This window comes from Natator depressus, chromosome 6, assembly GCF_965152275.1.
Source record: "Natator depressus isolate rNatDep1 chromosome 6, rNatDep2.hap1, whole genome shotgun sequence".
In the NCBI taxonomy this organism is placed as follows: domain Eukaryota; kingdom Metazoa; phylum Chordata; order Testudines; family Cheloniidae; genus Natator; species Natator depressus.
In genome coordinates this window covers 33961016-33978388 of record NC_134239.1, presented here as the reverse complement: position 1 = coordinate 33978388, position 17373 = coordinate 33961016, and the positions used below count along the sequence as shown (strand labels likewise).

Genomic DNA, 17373 nt, shown 5'->3' with positions numbered 1-17373 from the left:
ATGTCACAAACAGAGGATTATGACTTCAATGGGGAATAAGCAACCAGAGCAGATGAGCTTTTAGAAAGCAAAGCTTGTGTTTTCATGCAAATATCCTTGGGGAGAAAAGAAAGGACAAAGGAAAAAAAATAGAATATGTGGTATATTAGTGACATCATTTATAAATAGACAGTGGTTCAAAGTTTTCATTCAAGCACCAGGTCCTCTTTGAAGTGATAAGTTTTCACTTGTAGGTGTTGCAAAGACCAGACATATGCATGTTTCTGACTAGTTCTAACTTTGTTCTTTTCTCATGTGAAAAGTTCTGATTGAGAGTTTTCTTCAATTTTTGTATGAGAGATGTTGAGCTTGGACTCAATTAAAGACCATAAAGTAGATCATGAAACATATTGAGAGGGATTATAAGATTGTGAATTTACACTCAAATACAGCAGAGGGAAACAAGTAATTCTTACCTATGAAGGATTTGATCAGATGGTCCAGATCTGGGGATGCCCACATGTAGCTCTCATTGAAGTCATTTGAAAACTTCATGACAAAATTTAACTAAGAGTTTATATGGCTCTTTTAATGCATAAAAAGTGGTATCTTTCATTGTGTAAGAGAAAGAATGGTTAAATGGACCCCTTTTTCAATTTTTTTCAAAAAAGTGCAAATAGTTGTTATGCTTGCAGAGTCCAAAATGTATTTTATATACATTAGTGACATAAAATATATTTAGAGTGCATTTCTACATTAGCATAGTTCTGCCTTAAAGTGAAAGCATAAAGACCGTCTGAGGTTTCAGTGCCTTGTTGAGTATAGTATGCACTCAATTTAGCACAGGGACAATTTCCTTGTGTCAGATAGTCTCTGATCAAGCATCCTGTCTTTGTTAGACCAGCAACTCAGCAGTTCATTCCCCATTTCTGTTTCCTTCTTCCTGAACTGAAGGTGTGTAAATAACACACTCTTCAAGAGCATTTTTCAGTATCTTCTAAGATTCTGAAGTAATTAGGGCTGTCAAGCAATTAAAAAATTAATTGTGCGATTAATCACACTGTTTAATAGAATACCATTTATTTAAATATTTTTAGATGTTTTCTACATTTTCAAAATATTGATTTCAGTTACAAAACAGAATACAAAGTGTACTGTGCTCACTTTATATTTATTTCTGATTACAAGTATTTGCACGGTAAAAAAACAAAAGAAATAGTATTTTTGAATTCACCTAATACAAGTACTGTAGTGCAATCTCTTTATCATGAAAGTTGAACTTACAAATGTAGAATTATGTACAAAAAAACTGCATTCAAAAATAAAACAATGTTAAACTTTAGAGCCTACAAATCCACTCAGTCCTACTTCTTGTTCAGCCAGTCGCTCAAACAAACAAGTTTGTTTACATTTGCAGGAGATAATGGTGCCCTCTTCTTATTTAGAAGTAGGACTGAGTGGACTTGTCGACTCTGAAGTTTTACATTGTTTTGTTTTTGAGTGCAGTTACATAACAAAAAAAAAATCTACATTTGTAAGTTGCACTTCAGGACAAAGAAATTGCACTATAGTACTTGTATGAAGTGAATTGAAAACTACTATTTCTTTTGTTTATCATTTTTACAGTGTGCAAATATTTGTAATAAAAAATAATATACACTTTCATTTCAATTAAAACACAGAATACAATATATATGAAAATGTAGAAAAACATCCAAAATATTAAATAAATTTAAATTTGTATTCTGTTGTTTAACAGTGCAATTAAAACTGATTAATCACGATTAATTGTTTTGAGTTAATCATATGAGTTAACTGCAATTAATCGACAGCCCTAGAAGTAATCCAAATTAAATAAAACTGAAGAAGTATTTATTTTAAGATACAGCAGAGGAAAAAATGATGAAACAGATATTTTTTTAAAAATACACTGTATGATTGCTATAGAAATCCTGATGCATATTAGTTGAATTCTACAAATACCTTACTTACAAAGGTAGGGTCAGGCTCTACTCTGTTACACTGGTGTAAATCTGAAGTGATTCCACAGGAAGTCAATGGAGTAACTGAGTTCAGAATCTAGACCATGGGATCTAAGAGCTTTTCTAGACAAGGGAACAGGTGATTTTAGTTGAGTTAGCTAACATGATTTGAAACACCACTTACTTCTTACATCTAGGGCAAAACATGTTTTAAAAAAATTAGCTAATGTTTTAAAACTCTGTTGTAGATAAGGAAACTTTTACAGGTGTTGCCTGGTTGAGATGAACCCTAAGCTCACATCTAGGTTTCAGTTGATTAACTAATATAGTTCAACTTGCCTTGTCTACACTAAAGATTCAGAAAATGTTAGATTGTGTTAGCTAACATGATCTAAGAAACAAGCCTTTTATCCTAGTCCAGACATACCCCTAATGTAGATGCACTTTAAGGCTTTGTCTAAATGAGGATTTAAAGGTGTGATGATAACATGCATTAGCTAATACACTCTAATGTATTTGTTGGACAAGACACACTGTCTTCAATAAGTGCAAACCTAGTCAAGCCAAAGCACTAGGAACTAGTGCTTCCTTCCCCTGGGCTACTTCCCTCTCCTGCTCTTCAGCTTGTGGGGCTTCCTGCCCTCTCTCTCTCTCCACAAGCCAGGTGTCTCTTTACCTAGGGTCTTGGTCTTCTAGCCAGCCACAGCACTTCTTCCAACTGCACTCTGCTCCAACTCCTTCCCCTGGCTGATTGAAGCAGGGGGGTTTTATCAGGTGACTAGCTTCAGGTGCTCTAATTGGCTTCAGGTTCTGTTAATTAATCTATAGAAACCTTTCTTCCCTTTACAGGGAATAAGGCTTCTCCTCATCCTGGGACTTACATATCTCTCCTAGATCACTCTCCTGCAGCCTTCTGGCCATGCTGTATCACATGATCTTATTGAAATCTTTAAAGGACGTGACCAGCTAACGCAACTGTAAAAGACCACGTATAGGCTAGGATAATAGGTATGTTTTTTGCAATATATAACAACATGTGCTAACATGTTCTAGACAAGGAAACATGTACTTTAACATATTCTACATAGGCCTGGGTCCCTCCCTCTCCGGGTTACTAGTGGGACAATAGATACCCTAGTTCAGGGGCAGGAAACTGTGCCCTGAAAATCTCCCCCCCCCCCCCCCCGCGGCAAGAAGAAGAAGCGTGGGACCCATCATAATCGTGCCAGCAATTTGCCACAATCAGCAAACATTATTGGAAAGATGGTAAGCAGTGTCAATGCTAGATGATAAGGGGTGTTTCAAATCAAGTTTGTTAATGTGATTTTATGTATCTTTTTTCCCCAGCCTAGAAAGGGACTCTGACTCAACAATGACTAAGCCCATTTTCTTAATGTTTCCTTCCCTACCATTGTGGGACCAGTCACTTCTAATATTCCCATGGAACAGTTAGGCGCACAGTTTCAGATAGAGCAGTAATGTGCAGTGAAGGCTTATAGAGTCTGTAAAAGTTTATCTTCAGCGTAATGTATTTGCAGTACTGGACATGTTCATTTGCAAGTTAAATAATTAGCACAAATGTATTAGTAAGTCTTTGCCACAATGAAGTTGTTTCTTTGCTTGTTTGACAATAGCTATACCTTATCAAAAAGGGAAATAACTCATAAGCTAACTAGTGGCCAAATTAAGGAATAAGTGGTTTATCACAGTTCGCTTTAAACAAGGCACAAATCAATACATAGTTTTGTCATTCCAGATTTATACAAATATAAGTGTGCAAGGTTTAGTTCAAATCCACCTTACCTATAGACATGATTTAAATATCCAAGGCCAAGAATTAAAAAAAAAACCCTCATGCTATACTCTAATAAATGAATAAATAAATCGTGAAACACATAAAAGCCAAGCAGTATACTTACCTAAATTCAGAACTCTGTCAAATACATATCACAATATGTTCCCCATAATTTCAACAACAGAAAAATCCATTTTAACAATATTGAAAACATCCAGTAGATGATAAGCAAATATGGGACAGCAGTGCTGATCTTGTTTAGTTTTTATGTGGTTTTCTTTGTGTTTTATAGCTCTGATTGTCTTAGCAACATTGGAATTATGAGAATGATACAGTGCTTTAACATGACACTTTTAGCACGAACGGACTGTAATACACTCTGAGTAGCAATGATGTAGCCTATTAATCTGTCTGTTCTATCTACTGGAGGATTTATGCCTTCAGCTGATAGGAGGCAGCATGACAGAAAGTAAAAAGCCAAAAGATGAAGGAAATTTGTCATCATTAAGGATTTCTGGCACATGTCCACTGTTGATTAGATCAAGATCTGACAAATGCAGATATTTAAGGAGTAGATTTGTGTACAAAGCAAACCTGGTTTGCGCTTCACGACATCTCTACCCTCTCAACATCAGTGGACGAGATCTGCAATATGGCCTTAGATTGGTGACGATGCCTCTCAGCCCATAAATAGAGGAAATGCTATTAGATAACTTGATTTTGAGTAAAATTTGTCAGACGTGTGTAAGTGATTTAGTAGCCTATGTCTCATTGAATAGGATTCAGGCTCCTAAGTCACTTAGGTTCCTAACCCCTTTATATTGTTTCGGGGGGGGGGAGTGTTTAATATTGAGTTAGGCCTCGACTTCAGCAAAGCACTTGATCCTGTGTTAAACGTAAGCATGTGAGTAATTCCATTGTTTAAAGTTCAGCATGTGCTTAAGTACCCTGCTGGATCAGGACCTAACTGTGGCAGTGAGGTAAGTACAGTTAGGGCTGATCCAATTTTGTCTGAGTGAGGACTGCAAGATTCAGCCTGTACCAATGTGAATATTTAACTATCCCAAATTAATTAAAAGAGGACGGGTTAGTATCCTGTATGCAGTGGCCACTTTTCACATTAACATGGCAGTCAGACCCTAGGGCTCAGAGATTCAGTCCCTACAACCGGGGCTGAATTTTCAAATCAGCTCATCTCCCCTGAAGGCCCCTAAATGAAGTTCCCAGGTGGGTTCTGAGCTCTTGTGAAAATCTGGCTTCAGCTGTGGATGCTGAGCCTTTCTGAAAGGTTTGGCTTAGAGGTGTATCCTGGGCACTCTGTGAGGAACTGAACTGAACTGAACTCTGTTCCCATGTGGGGTGATTGTTTTTTATTTTTCCTGTTGTAAACATGCCAGTTTAAAAGTCACTCGTACAGAGGAAATTCCCTCCTTCTCCAGCTCCAAGTTGTCCAATTCAGAGCTGTGCAGTCGTAGAGGATTGTCAGGAAATAGTTGAGAAAAGGAATGCAGCCTCCCTCCTGGTCGCTCATCACAGCTGTGCAGCTCGGTCTGCTTGGAGCTCCTTTAATGGCTTCCTGTAAACGGCCAAGTGCTCTCAACATTATTTTCTTCACTAAATGGTGACATATTTCTGGGTAGTGACTAATGTTGTTCGAAGAAAAGGGCATTGGTGGAGAAACAAGGCTGGGCGAGTGGGTTATACTAGCATGTTCTGTACATTGTCACAATAGGTCCTCTTGGTGAGAGCAAGGCCTCTGCGGTGCTCTATGCCTGCTCAGCCGTGCTGGGTGCTATATAGAAGATGGCATAGCTAAAGATCCATCTCTTTTCCCATCCACTTTGGCAAAGCTAGTGACTACTGTGGTGCTAGCTTTCTCAAGCCTTGTGCTGAGAGGAGTGCAAAGATCACATTGTACCCAGACTCTGCACTGAGATGTGTGTGTGTGTGTATGTATGTATGTATGTATTCTATTTGTGCCCCCTTTTCCTCACGTTTGAGCACCTTTGTGCAGGGATGAGTATGATGCACGAGAATATGGGTGAGCATTTGTTGCGTTAAACCAAATATTCCCCGGCAGGCAAATTGCCATATTCTCTGGTACTATAGAACCTAAACTACAGATCTAAAATTATGCCTCACTACAATCAAGAGGGAAAATATACATTGAGGTGCTCTGCAAATAATCCATTTTGGGCCCTGTATGCAGGTCTCTGACTTTCCTCTTAGGGGGGTTCTGCACTCGTCCGAACAATCCTGAGGATGGGCTTGCTTCCGTAGTAGGAGCTGTAGAGCTACCAATCAGTTACATGATGGTCGGCACCCACAGACTGGTGTGAGCTCCCAGCCTGATGATTGGCCCTTCAGAAATTCTGGCACCTTTCTCCTGTGAAGGCCCAGGGAGTCCACTGTAGCCATTGTTTGGCCCATGTTGTATTTATGGATTTGTTGGAATCTAAGGGTCTGACCCTGTAAACCCTTTAAGTGTTGCCCAATCTTGCCATTTTCCTGAGAACCTCATGATATTTGGTGTTCTTCTGACACCCCTGTCTCCTGGAGTAACATGATCACATAAGAATCTCAGCTTTCATTTAACAAAGAAGTTTCTATCCCTAATGGTTAGAGAGGAGAGTTTGAAAGTGTGACCCTCAAAGACTCCATAACTAGGAGGCAACTAAAAAAGAGCCACACATTTATTATTTTTTAAATCCCATGATACTTAAGCCTCTCACAATTTTTTTGCGACCTTACCCATGATTTTTGAATGTGTGGAATTGGCAACACTGTTTTATCTGCTTGAGTAGTCGCACTGGGACTATTCACATTCTTAAGGGCTGGTAGGGTAGAGCCCTAAATTTATACTCTGAACACACAGCTTCTTTATGGGACTGACATGGTAAGCATTATTCTAGTGTGGCACATGTGACCTGAGAGCAGAGTTGAGTATTCTGATACCCCTCCCTTTCTCCACACCTTGACATGAACCATCTTGAATTTCTACCTACTTCTTTGCTAAAACTTGACTTTGGTGGGAAGACTCATAGACAAGGCTGCTATGATATAAAATTGTCCAAAGCTAGGTGTGGTGTCCTCTCTTTGTTTTCTACTGTAGCTAACAGAGCCCCATGGATAGGGAAGCTAGTCTGAAAAGTCAACAGGAGTCTTTCTTCTTCTGGTCTTTTCCTCTCTCCTGGCTTCACACCACTGTGTTGAGCTGCAATAAGAAAACAGTCATGTCTCTGTTAAATCATGACACAAACTTTGACATGTGCTTCTCTTCACAAGTTTTTAGTGAGCAAACACAAGTTATTTTTCCCTAGCCATGATTTTGAATGTTCTGTATCTTGATGTTTGGATTTTAGCACCACTTCTGACAGTGTACAAGCTGCTTTCGTGTCAAAATCCTCAAAAAGGGATCAGCCTAGAAGCTGCAGCTAAAACAGAAAATACCTGGGGGACAATGTCCTATAAAAATGGCTTTTATGGTATCTGTGACGGGTTTGGGCCCTTTGGGGTGTCACCTGATCTGCTGGGGTTTAACTGAGCCTCCCCTGCTCACTCAGCCTGGGTTCCCTCTTACTGCTTTGCTGGATTAGGCTCTCCGGCTTCTTGCAGCGCATACACACACAGGTAGGGCGACACCCCGCTGCAGACACAGAGTGAAGTCAGCTCTGTGTGAGAGAACTCCCCCAACACTCATGTGCCCACTCCCTTTGAGGGGTACAAACCCAAAGGTTTTTTGAAATTTTCCCCCTCCCTCAATGTGGAGGGGGATATGCACAACTTCTTGCCTCCCCAGTTAGAAATTACATAAATTGAGTTATATTGTAATCAAGAAATAAGTTTACTGACTACAAAAGGTGAATTTTAAGTAAATATAAGAGAACAGACAGAACAAAGCAGATACTGAGCAAATAAAACAAAGTACGCAAGCTAAACTCAGTATACTTAAGAAACAGGTTACAAAGTGTAATTTCTTACCCTAAGTGTTATTTTAGGCAGGTTGCAAAAGTTCTGTGGTTCAGAGTTCCAGTTATATTCCTTTTCAGATTGGACCCCTGACTCAGTCTGGACTCTTCATCCCCCCACCCCACCCCACCCCGCTGCCTTCCCTTCAGGTGGCTTTAGCAGTCTTTCTTCTTGGGCAGACAGGCCATGGAGAGGAGGAGACACATTTGCCTTCCTCCTCACCTTAAATAGGATTTATATAAGGTGGGAGTCCTTTGTTTCCCAAACTTGACCCCCCCCCCTTCCCTTCCAGTGGAAAGTTACCAGAAGTCCCAGGTAATGCTTAGTATCAGGTGACAAGACCACATGACTTAGTAGTGTCACAGTTATGTCCCCAGGCAACTCCCAGCAGGCAGAGAGATTAGTATCTTCATGGTTTTGTTGTTCCTTCTTGATGGTTCATCAAGTCTGATGGCCTGTTGTCTGGTGGGTGTCTTCCCAGTACACACCCAGTTGTAATTGTTACATAGTCCATATTCCTAACTTTAGATACAGAAATGATACATTCATACAAATTGGATAATCACATTCAGTAAATCATACCCTTTCCAATGATACCTTACAAGACCCATCTTGCATAAAGTATATCTCTGTTATGTCATATTCATATCATAAGCATATTTTCCTAAAGAATATGTAGTGAAATGTCACAGTATCTCTACAGATACACACTTGAGACAAAAAAATTTTAAACAGTCACTGGCTTACAAGGGTGGATTTTCCTTTTTTAACCAAATAGGGCATTGGGGCTGTTGTGAGAGAACATAGTAGTATGTTTTACTGGAATGGAACAGGCACACTGCCACCAAGCCAAGCTGTGTCACTGAAGAGAATTTAGCAGTGCAGCTGTTCTTGAAATGTAGGCAAGATATCCTTAAACAAAGCATTTAGAAAAAATGTTCTTGCTTTAGAACTAACCCCTAGATGCCTAGACACCAGGAACAGCTCCTGCTAACTGAATAAATAATCAGTCAACAATCTCACCATATTATTATTATTTATATTAATTATTGTTTCCAGGGATTTGATCATTGTAATATGGTGCAGGGACCATTTTTCAAAGCATGCACCAGGATTAGTAGCTTGCAGTGCTTTCCCTTCTCTATAAAGGCTTGTTTCCCATTAAGTCTCTAGCTCTCAAAAATGGCTCCTGATATTCCTTTAGGAGGGGGCCGGTTCCTTCAGATCTGCAGCAATAAAATTTCCTCATATTGTTTTGATCACCAGAACTTGCAAGATGAAAATAATTTGCCTTGACTGGGGCTTTAGAAACACATGCAAGCCTTGGATCTCAAGCAGTCAGCTATTCCTTGGTACATTGGTCACCCATATATTTAATATGTAGCAGCATTCATATCCAGGCAGTTCCGAACTCTTCATGAACGTTAATTAATCTTTGCAACGATTAAGACAGGACACACTTTACCCATGATAAACTGAGGTACAGAGTTTGAAGGGCCTTGCTCAACATTACACAGCAAAACACTGTTGCAGTAAGACTTACATACATGCTGAACTTTTATGTATAATGAGTTGCCCCATTGACATCCAAGATGAAGTCTCTGGAAAATTAAGGCCCAACTCAGTCAGTGACAAAGCCAGGTTAGAGCCCAGAAGTCCAGACTCACCATCCCCTATCCTAAAAACTAGACAATGCTACTTATTCCCCTCCATCACCTTTCTACATTCCCCCAAAATTCCTCCCACCTGATGCATTTGAGCAGGGCTAAATGGGTCCCTTGCACCAGGGACTACATCGCAGGCTAGAACCCGGTAATTGTCGGAGCTAGAGGGTTAGAATCTTGGAGAAGTTAAAACGTTCTGTTTTTTTTTTTTTTTTTTTTTTTAATAGTTCAGAGCTCTTTGGTAAATAATGGAATCTGGACTCTTCATAAGCGGACAGATAAACAATGCTAATGTTTCTGACTTTCAGAGAGCTGGCTTAGAAGGATCACAACATGCTTTAAGGACTTTTAATTGGAATTGTATAATTACTGGAAAATATGCTTTAGAAATGAGGGAAGTCTTTAAAAATCAGAGTGTAATGAATCCTGTTTAAGTCTAAGTAGGAAAAAGTACCATATGGTTGGGGAGGGATTTTGAGTAGGCTATAAAACGAAAACATATAAGTCTGCTAAACTGGAGGAGTTTCAAATGAAGGGCCATATTCTCTTCTTAGTTACGCCAGTAAGTTGAAGTTAGAAAAATTCAAGATGCAATTTTTTTAATTAACTACCAAGTTGTGTGGTGAATGCATCATCTGGAGTCGTTACGTTGAGATTGGATGCCTTTCTCAGGGTATGTCTCCACTCCAAGCTGTGGGGGTGTGATTTCCAGCTTGAGAAGACATAAAACATAGCTGCGGCAGCAGGAGTGGCTAACCTCCCCGAGTACATACCTGGTGTCTCTGACGGGCATGCACTCAGGGTGTCTAGCCCCTCTTGCTGCTCATGCTGCAACGGGTACCATCTATTTTTAGGTGCTAGCTTGATGAGAATTAGTGCAAGTATGACAATCAAGTTGGGAATCACACCCCAATCTTGAAATGTAGACATACCATAAGAGAGAGCTTCTACGTCAGCCACAAGTGATGGGGTTCGAGAGCATTCCTTTTACACAATAGGAATGAATAGGGTCCTGCAGTGCAGGAACTGCTGAGTAAATTCTATGGCCTGTTTTATGCAAGTCAGATTTGATGATTGTCGTGAACCTCCCTCTTCGCCCCCTCCGCCCCCCAGCCTTAATACCTCTGTCCCTCGTTCTCAGCTGGTATAAATTGACAAGGCTCCATTACATACATGCAAAGCTACGTGTATTTACACCAGCTGAGGATCTGGCCCTATGAATCAATGTAACTGCAGTTATTGGTATAAATGAGAGCAGAAGTTAGCTGGGAAAGGACTTGTGTTCAAGTTAACGGATAATGGTGATTCCAAATCCATAGGATACATCAGGAGATGCAGAGGCATTAATGTCATAAGGGAAGCCTAGTTTTTACCTCAGCCAGCTATCACAAAGACCATCTAGTCCAGTCCCCTGCACTCCTGGCAGGACTAAGTATTCTCTAGACCAGTGGTTCTCAAAGCCAGTCTGCTGCTTGTTCAGGGAAAGCCCCTAGCGGGCAGACCGGTTTGTTTACCTCCGTGTCTGCAGGTTCGGCCAATCGCAGCTCCCACTGGCTGCAGTTCGGCGCTCCAGACCAATGGGGGCTGCGGGAAGGGTGGCCAGCATGTCCCTTGGCCCGCACCACTTCCCACAGCCCCCATTGGCCTGGAGCTGCGAACCATGGCCAGTGGGAGCTGCAATCGGCTGAACCTGTGGACGCGGCAGGTAAACAAACTGGTCCGGCCCGCTAGGGGCTTTCCCTGAACAAGTGGCGGACCGGCTTTGAGAACCACTGATCTAGACCATCCCTGACAGGTGTTTGTCTAACCTGCTCTTAAAAATCTCCAATGACAGAGATTCAACAACCTCCCTAGGCAATTTATTCTCGTACTTAACAACACTGACCATTTTTCTTAATGTCCTACCTAAACCAAGATCTAAAACCAAGACCTGGGAAGCCCTTATCCAATACCTCCTCTTTGCTGACGATGCAGCAGTGACAACCCTTATGGACAGTTTTTCCAAAGCCTGTCAAGACTTTGGACTTCCCATAAACTGAAAAAAAACAAAAAAACAAAGATAATGTGCTAAGGAGTTGAGGAAGCACCTCCATCAAGATCATCAACTATGAACTTGAAGTGGTGAACGAGTCCCTGGGGTCCACTATCACAGTTAACCTTTCACATGAAACAGAACTCAGCATCTGCATTGGAAAAGCCGCCACAATGTCTAGACTGAACAAGAGGGTATGGCAAAACAACAAACTGACAGACCACACAAAGATCTGTGTGTATCGTGCATGTGTTATCAGCACACTTTTGTATGGGAGCGAGACATGGACCTTATACTCTCATTAGGAAAAGAGGCTTAACAGCTTTCATATGCGGTGCCTTTGTTGAATCTTTGGCATCTCCTGGAGGGACAGAGTCACCAACACTGAGGTGGTCAAGCGGGCCAGCACACCCAGCATGCAAACACTCCTCAACAGAGATGCCTCCGCTGGCCTGGGCATGTGTGTCGAACTAGTGATGGGCACATCTCAAAGGACATTCTCTATGGTTAATTGACATCTGGAAAAAGACCCAAAGGATGCCCAAAATTGTGTTTCAAGGATGTGTGCAAGTGAGACCTCAAAGAAATGGACATGGATGTGGGCAACTGGGAAGATCACACTCAAGACCGCAGCCTTTGGAAACAAGAGTTTAACAAAGGTCTCCAGAGTTATGAGAGACCATTTATCCAGTTTGTCCAGATCATTTTGAATTTTAATCCTATCCTCCAAAGCACTTGCAATCCCTCCTAGCTTGGTGTCCTCCGGAAACTTGTTATAAATGTACTCTCTATGCCACTATATAAATCACTGATGAAGATATTGAACAGAACCGGACCCAGAATTGATCCCTGCGGGACCCCACTCGATATGCCCTTCCAGTATGACTTTGAACCATTGATAACTACTCTCTGGAAACGGTTTTCAAACCAGTTATGTACTCACCTTATAGTAACTCCATATTGGTTGTATTTCCCTAGTTTGTTTATGAGAGGGTCATGCGAGACATTATCAAAAGCTTTACTAAAGTCAAGATATACCACATCTACAGCTTCCCCCCATCCTCAGGGCTTGTTACCCTGTCAAAGAAAGCTATTAGGTTGGTTTGACATAATTTGTTATTGACAAATCCATGCTGACTATTAATTATCACCTTATTATCTTCTAGATGTCTACAAATTCATTGCTTAATTATTTGCTGCATTATCTTTCTGGGTACAGAAGTTATCATCTGGCAAGATCTTTTGAGAGGTTTTGTGGAAGAAGTAAATAAAAAGGATTTAATAATGAATAGGGGCAAAATTTTATCATCCTTACTCTGTCAGTAATACTTTACTCTGAGTAATTCCATTAAAATTGGTAGGACTACTTGTGGAGTAAGGGGTTATTCAATGTGAGTAAGGGTACCAGAATCTGACTTTAAATATATAAATAAAAACAATTCTATAACCTTTTTTTTTAAAGGGAGAGGGAGAAAGAGAGAGAGAGAGAGAAAGCAAAGCCGGGCATTGCAGAACACATTTGATGTTGTCCATCCATGATTGTTTTGGATCTGTATTTTGCAATGTGTCATAATGCTGGAAATGTTGTTTTTTGTTTCTGTGTAAGTCATTGGTGGGCAGCCTGTGGCCCACGAGCCTCATGTGGCCCATCAGGATAATCTGATTGCAGGCTACAAGACATTTTGATGATGATGACTATCTGCAGGCATGGCCCTCCGCAGCTCCCAGTGGCCGCGGTTCGCCGTTCCCGGCCAATGGGAGCTGCGGGAAGCCACGGGCTGCAGGGCCGTGCTGGCCCACCACTGGTGTAAGTAGTTTATGAATATTGTGATAAAAAGTATTGTCATAGAACCCCAGGGGATGTGGTTATCACTCTGTAATATCTCTCAGAAAGTTACGGGGCTGTCACATTCCTTTAAACTCCCTGAAATAAAACAGCAATACATTTATATTTGATTCTTTTATGTAGCTTTCTATCTGATCTATAAAACTTACTTCAGTTTCATCTATATTTTGATTTAAGATCAATGAAACTTCCTACGTAACTAAATGTCACCAGCTGGTCTCCCAGACACCCCAATGTGATGCCGTTAGTGGTAATAGTACTATTGATTGATTTGTATTATGCATCCGTGACTATGGTATTTGGGTTCACTTTATAGACTGAGATGGTACCAAACATCACCACCCCCAAAATTTTGATACGGAACAAATATTAAAAGTAAAGACAAATTATAAGGGAGAGTGAGATCATATCTCTCACTCTCTAACCATTGAAAGTACTTCCAAGTCACTTCTCTGTGATAGTATTATTCCTGTAGCACTGCTATTGCCTTATTTGCTTTTAAGCTGACAGGATTTTCCCAATGGTAATTATATATTGCATGGGTTAGGGGCAAATTCTACCCTCAGATGTGAGTGGGTGGCTCTCACTGAAGTTGTAATAGAATTTATTTATTTGCATCTTGACCTTTACTACAGTAGTTTCTAGGGGCGATCAAAAACAAGGCTCCATTGTGCTAGGCACTGTACAAACACAGAGTATTGAACCGTAAATATAAGAAATAAACCCCTCATGCTTCTGGACGTAAGCAAACCTCAAACTCTTGGGGGTTAGGAGGATCCTTTCCCTAGCAGGCAAGTTATACCACAACTGCCTGTTGCAGGAACCTCCTCGGAAGCAGCTGGTACTGGGCACTGTTGGCGACAGGACACTTGGCCCCCTTGTCTGATTCAGATAAGGAAGAAGGTCCAGTGGTTAGGGTGCTGGCCTGGAGACTTCCTGTGTGTCCTTGAGTAAGTCACTTTGCCTCTCTTTTCCTCCATCCACTGTCTATAACCCTGGAAATCTTGCGATGTATTTTGAATTCAAGATTTTGCCCCCAAATTTGCCATGTTTTATGAATTTCTCAAAAACTGCTTCCTTTTCTACTGAAAAAGAGCCAGTTCTAAATAACAGTTGGTCAGTTCAGAGAGCTCATGGTAGCTTTGAAATACAGGGTTTAAATTATCACATATTTGATGTGAAAACAATTATATCAAGTTTCGTAGTGCTGCAAAGATGCTCCAAACAGAAAATACTTTTTTATTAGGGGTGTGTGCATGTGTGTATATTTCCTAAGTTTTACGCTACTCTGCAGCACCTCTAAAACAGATTTGTGTCCCAGTTTCTTGAATCAAATTAGTCCATCTTGGTTCCTAACAGAAAAGTAAGTCTTCTAAAATGGATATAGCACATGTGTAGTAAAGGTCATCGTTTGACATTATGCTGTATTTATTTCATTTATTTTCAGCACCTTGTATTAGTGATTCAGACAGTCTTCCCCAGTACAAGCACTGGTGAGTGGAAAGTACTACGAAGCTATTGGTTCATTGTGGAGTTTGCAATCCTAGAAAGCCTGGCTAGCTTCAGAGTGTTTTTTTTTTTTTTCCCAAAGAAGTTCTTTCCCAATTGTAGCAGGCAATTCATTGCAGCTCTGCTATCTGGAATGTATAATAACAATAACATTGAGACCTTAGCGGAATTTGGGGAACTTTAGTGCAGAAAAAATATCAGTGACTGGGAAAAACTTTCATCTGATCTGGGAAAGCTGATACACGTAAGACAATCAGAAAACTCCTGGAATCGGTAGTTTGTATAAGTGATTCTACAGTTTGAGCTGCATTCCACAGGAATTTTCTGTGACCTTATTTGCAGTGGAATAAAACAGTTTAGAGAAGGTCCTCTTCGCAGTGCTGAGTCTGTTTGTACAAGGCTTTATGTGTTGTCAATACCCAGCTCATCTGTCAGCATCGCTTTTCAAGCAGCCTTGATTTATGATGGGTTTAGGTAAACAGCACGTCTTGCAATGCTTTTTATTGTTGCATTAACTATGCTATTTATAGGCTCCGCAGTCCGCAATTCTGGTCAGGGCTTAAGCAGCCCCTGGGTGGCAACTCAGCAACACAAGCTCCAGGCTACTGAGAGCTCAAAAGCCATTGAGACCTAGTGTCTGGGAGTGTGCCAGCATCCTAAATCAAGGGCCCACTTCGTGTTTACGGTACCTGAGTTTTGTCTTGTTTCCCTCATGAGGGATGCTGTGTGGTATTTAAAGGTAGGTTTTGGCAAAACATTTTTATAACAGCTAAGGAATGCCACTAAAGCAGCTGTAAGCAGAGCACTACTCTGTACCAGTGGAGTGGGACTATGATGCAGGCAATCCACAGAGCTAGGGGTCTGTTCTGAAGAGGTGTGTGATGGAGGAGTGCACCAGTCACACATCTGGGATTAGAATCTGGCCCAAAGACTTTGTGGCTATATTCTGCTCTTGATCTCTGCACAAAATTCTCACTGACATCAGTGGGATGCGGGCAGAATCAATCCCTCAGTAATGGGTTGTTTTTTTGCCAGTATGTGGAGATGTTGCAAAAGTCAACTCAGTCTGTGCAGTCCCCCTCTTTTGGCTCTTGGGAGCGTGACTGAACAATTCAGTGTTTCTCTGGCATTCCTTTCTCACATACTTGTGGGACTTGCCGAACACAGAGTTACCACTCACCATCTCTCCCCGTTTACCACTGAGTTTTTTCCAGAATGTGTTTTTTGCTCAGCAATTCCTGCTTTACACATCTAAGCCCCTTTGCAGTTGAGAAGCAAGCTGATAGATATATTTCTTGTTTGTATGTATCTCATGGGGCTACATCAGCAAGGTCTTCTCCACACTGCCTGCCATCTCCACATTGTCATTCCTACAGGATTCTGGTTATTCTTTGTGCCTCCTGGGTATAAAACAGAACAAACAAAATTTGTCTATTTTTAACAGCATTTGGATGCTCTTTTACATTAGGCCATCCATAAGGAATCTGTAAACTCAGGAATGTTAGATTTTGTTTATATTGGAAATTCTAGAAATAATAATTGGATATGTATATTTTTCATTGTGATTAAAATTTAATTTATGGCTTTTGGTTTGTTCCCAGATCCCATCCCGCAGTACTGCTAGGAAGTAATTAGGAGTTATTACCACCTTTCTGCAGAGCGGGAAGGCAGAATCAGTTTTATTGCCTATTTTAGTATCGCAAGGCCTCTTTACTTAAAAAATCTCATGGCTGCTGGGGAGCTAGTCAGAACCATCCGTGGATCTCTTCAGTAACCAACAGGTTTGAGCATGATTCCGTAATGTGCTGATGGCTGTATTCAAAAAAGGTGTAGTGTGGACACAAACTGTGTTAAGTTTCTTAGATTTTTTTAGAGTAGCCAGAACTTTAAGCTCAGCTTTATCATTTGCCCGTGTCACTCACTGCAACTACTGACTTCTGTGCAAGCACTGTTGGACAGAGAGCCAAAGCCAATTAGTGAAATTTTGCAAAACAAAGACCCATCTCCATACTAATAGGGATGCGCCAAAATCAGAGCCATATACCCAACCCCCACACACCTATCACTTCAACTTTGGGTCTGAAAAAATGGGATTCAGATCTGAACCACAATTGGTCAGGGGTTTTGGTTTTGCAAAATCATTATCTGGCGGACCAGATTTTGCAAAACGAGAAGACGCTCTGGGTTTTGCCCGTTGCTGACATGGTATTTTGGGGATATTATCTCTAGCACTTTGGAAAGCTTAATTGCCAGTTCAGCCCTATTTAAGCTTAATTCGCTTGACTTGGTTTCTTGCAGGTATCCAAATCCAGAGAGAGCAGAAATGACCATGACGGCCAACAAGAATGCTAGTGCCACTAACATAGCTGGAGGGAGTAAAGTGCCTCAGGATACTTTGGATCGGTAAGTCCACTGCAGACTGTGAAATTTAAACTAAACATTTCTGTGGATAATTTTGTATGTCTCAACATTTTGTCCCAGAAACTCTGGAAAAGGTTGATTTGGTTTTGGAATTAAGTCTCAGATTTCCAACACTAGGAGAGCAGAAGAATATGTGCTAGGCAAGGGGTGGGCAAACTTTTTGGCCTGAGGGCCAC

The 17373-nt window shown here is 40.9% G+C and overlaps 1 protein-coding gene across 12 annotated transcripts in view; it reads left to right on the top strand.

The window, feature by feature from the left end:
* The window catches only part of DENND2B (DENN domain containing 2B), a 294903-nt gene that overhangs the window by 126601 nt on the left and 150929 nt on the right, over positions 1-17373 (top strand). For all 12 annotated transcript variants that reach the window (XM_074954990.1, XM_074954988.1, XM_074954989.1 and 9 more), the window contains one exon: positions 17075-17179. In XM_074954990.1, coding sequence (XP_074811091.1) covers positions 17100-17179 — 80 coding nt within the window. In that variant the 5' untranslated portion in view covers positions 17075-17099. The remainder of the gene's footprint in view (positions 1-17074; positions 17180-17373) is intronic.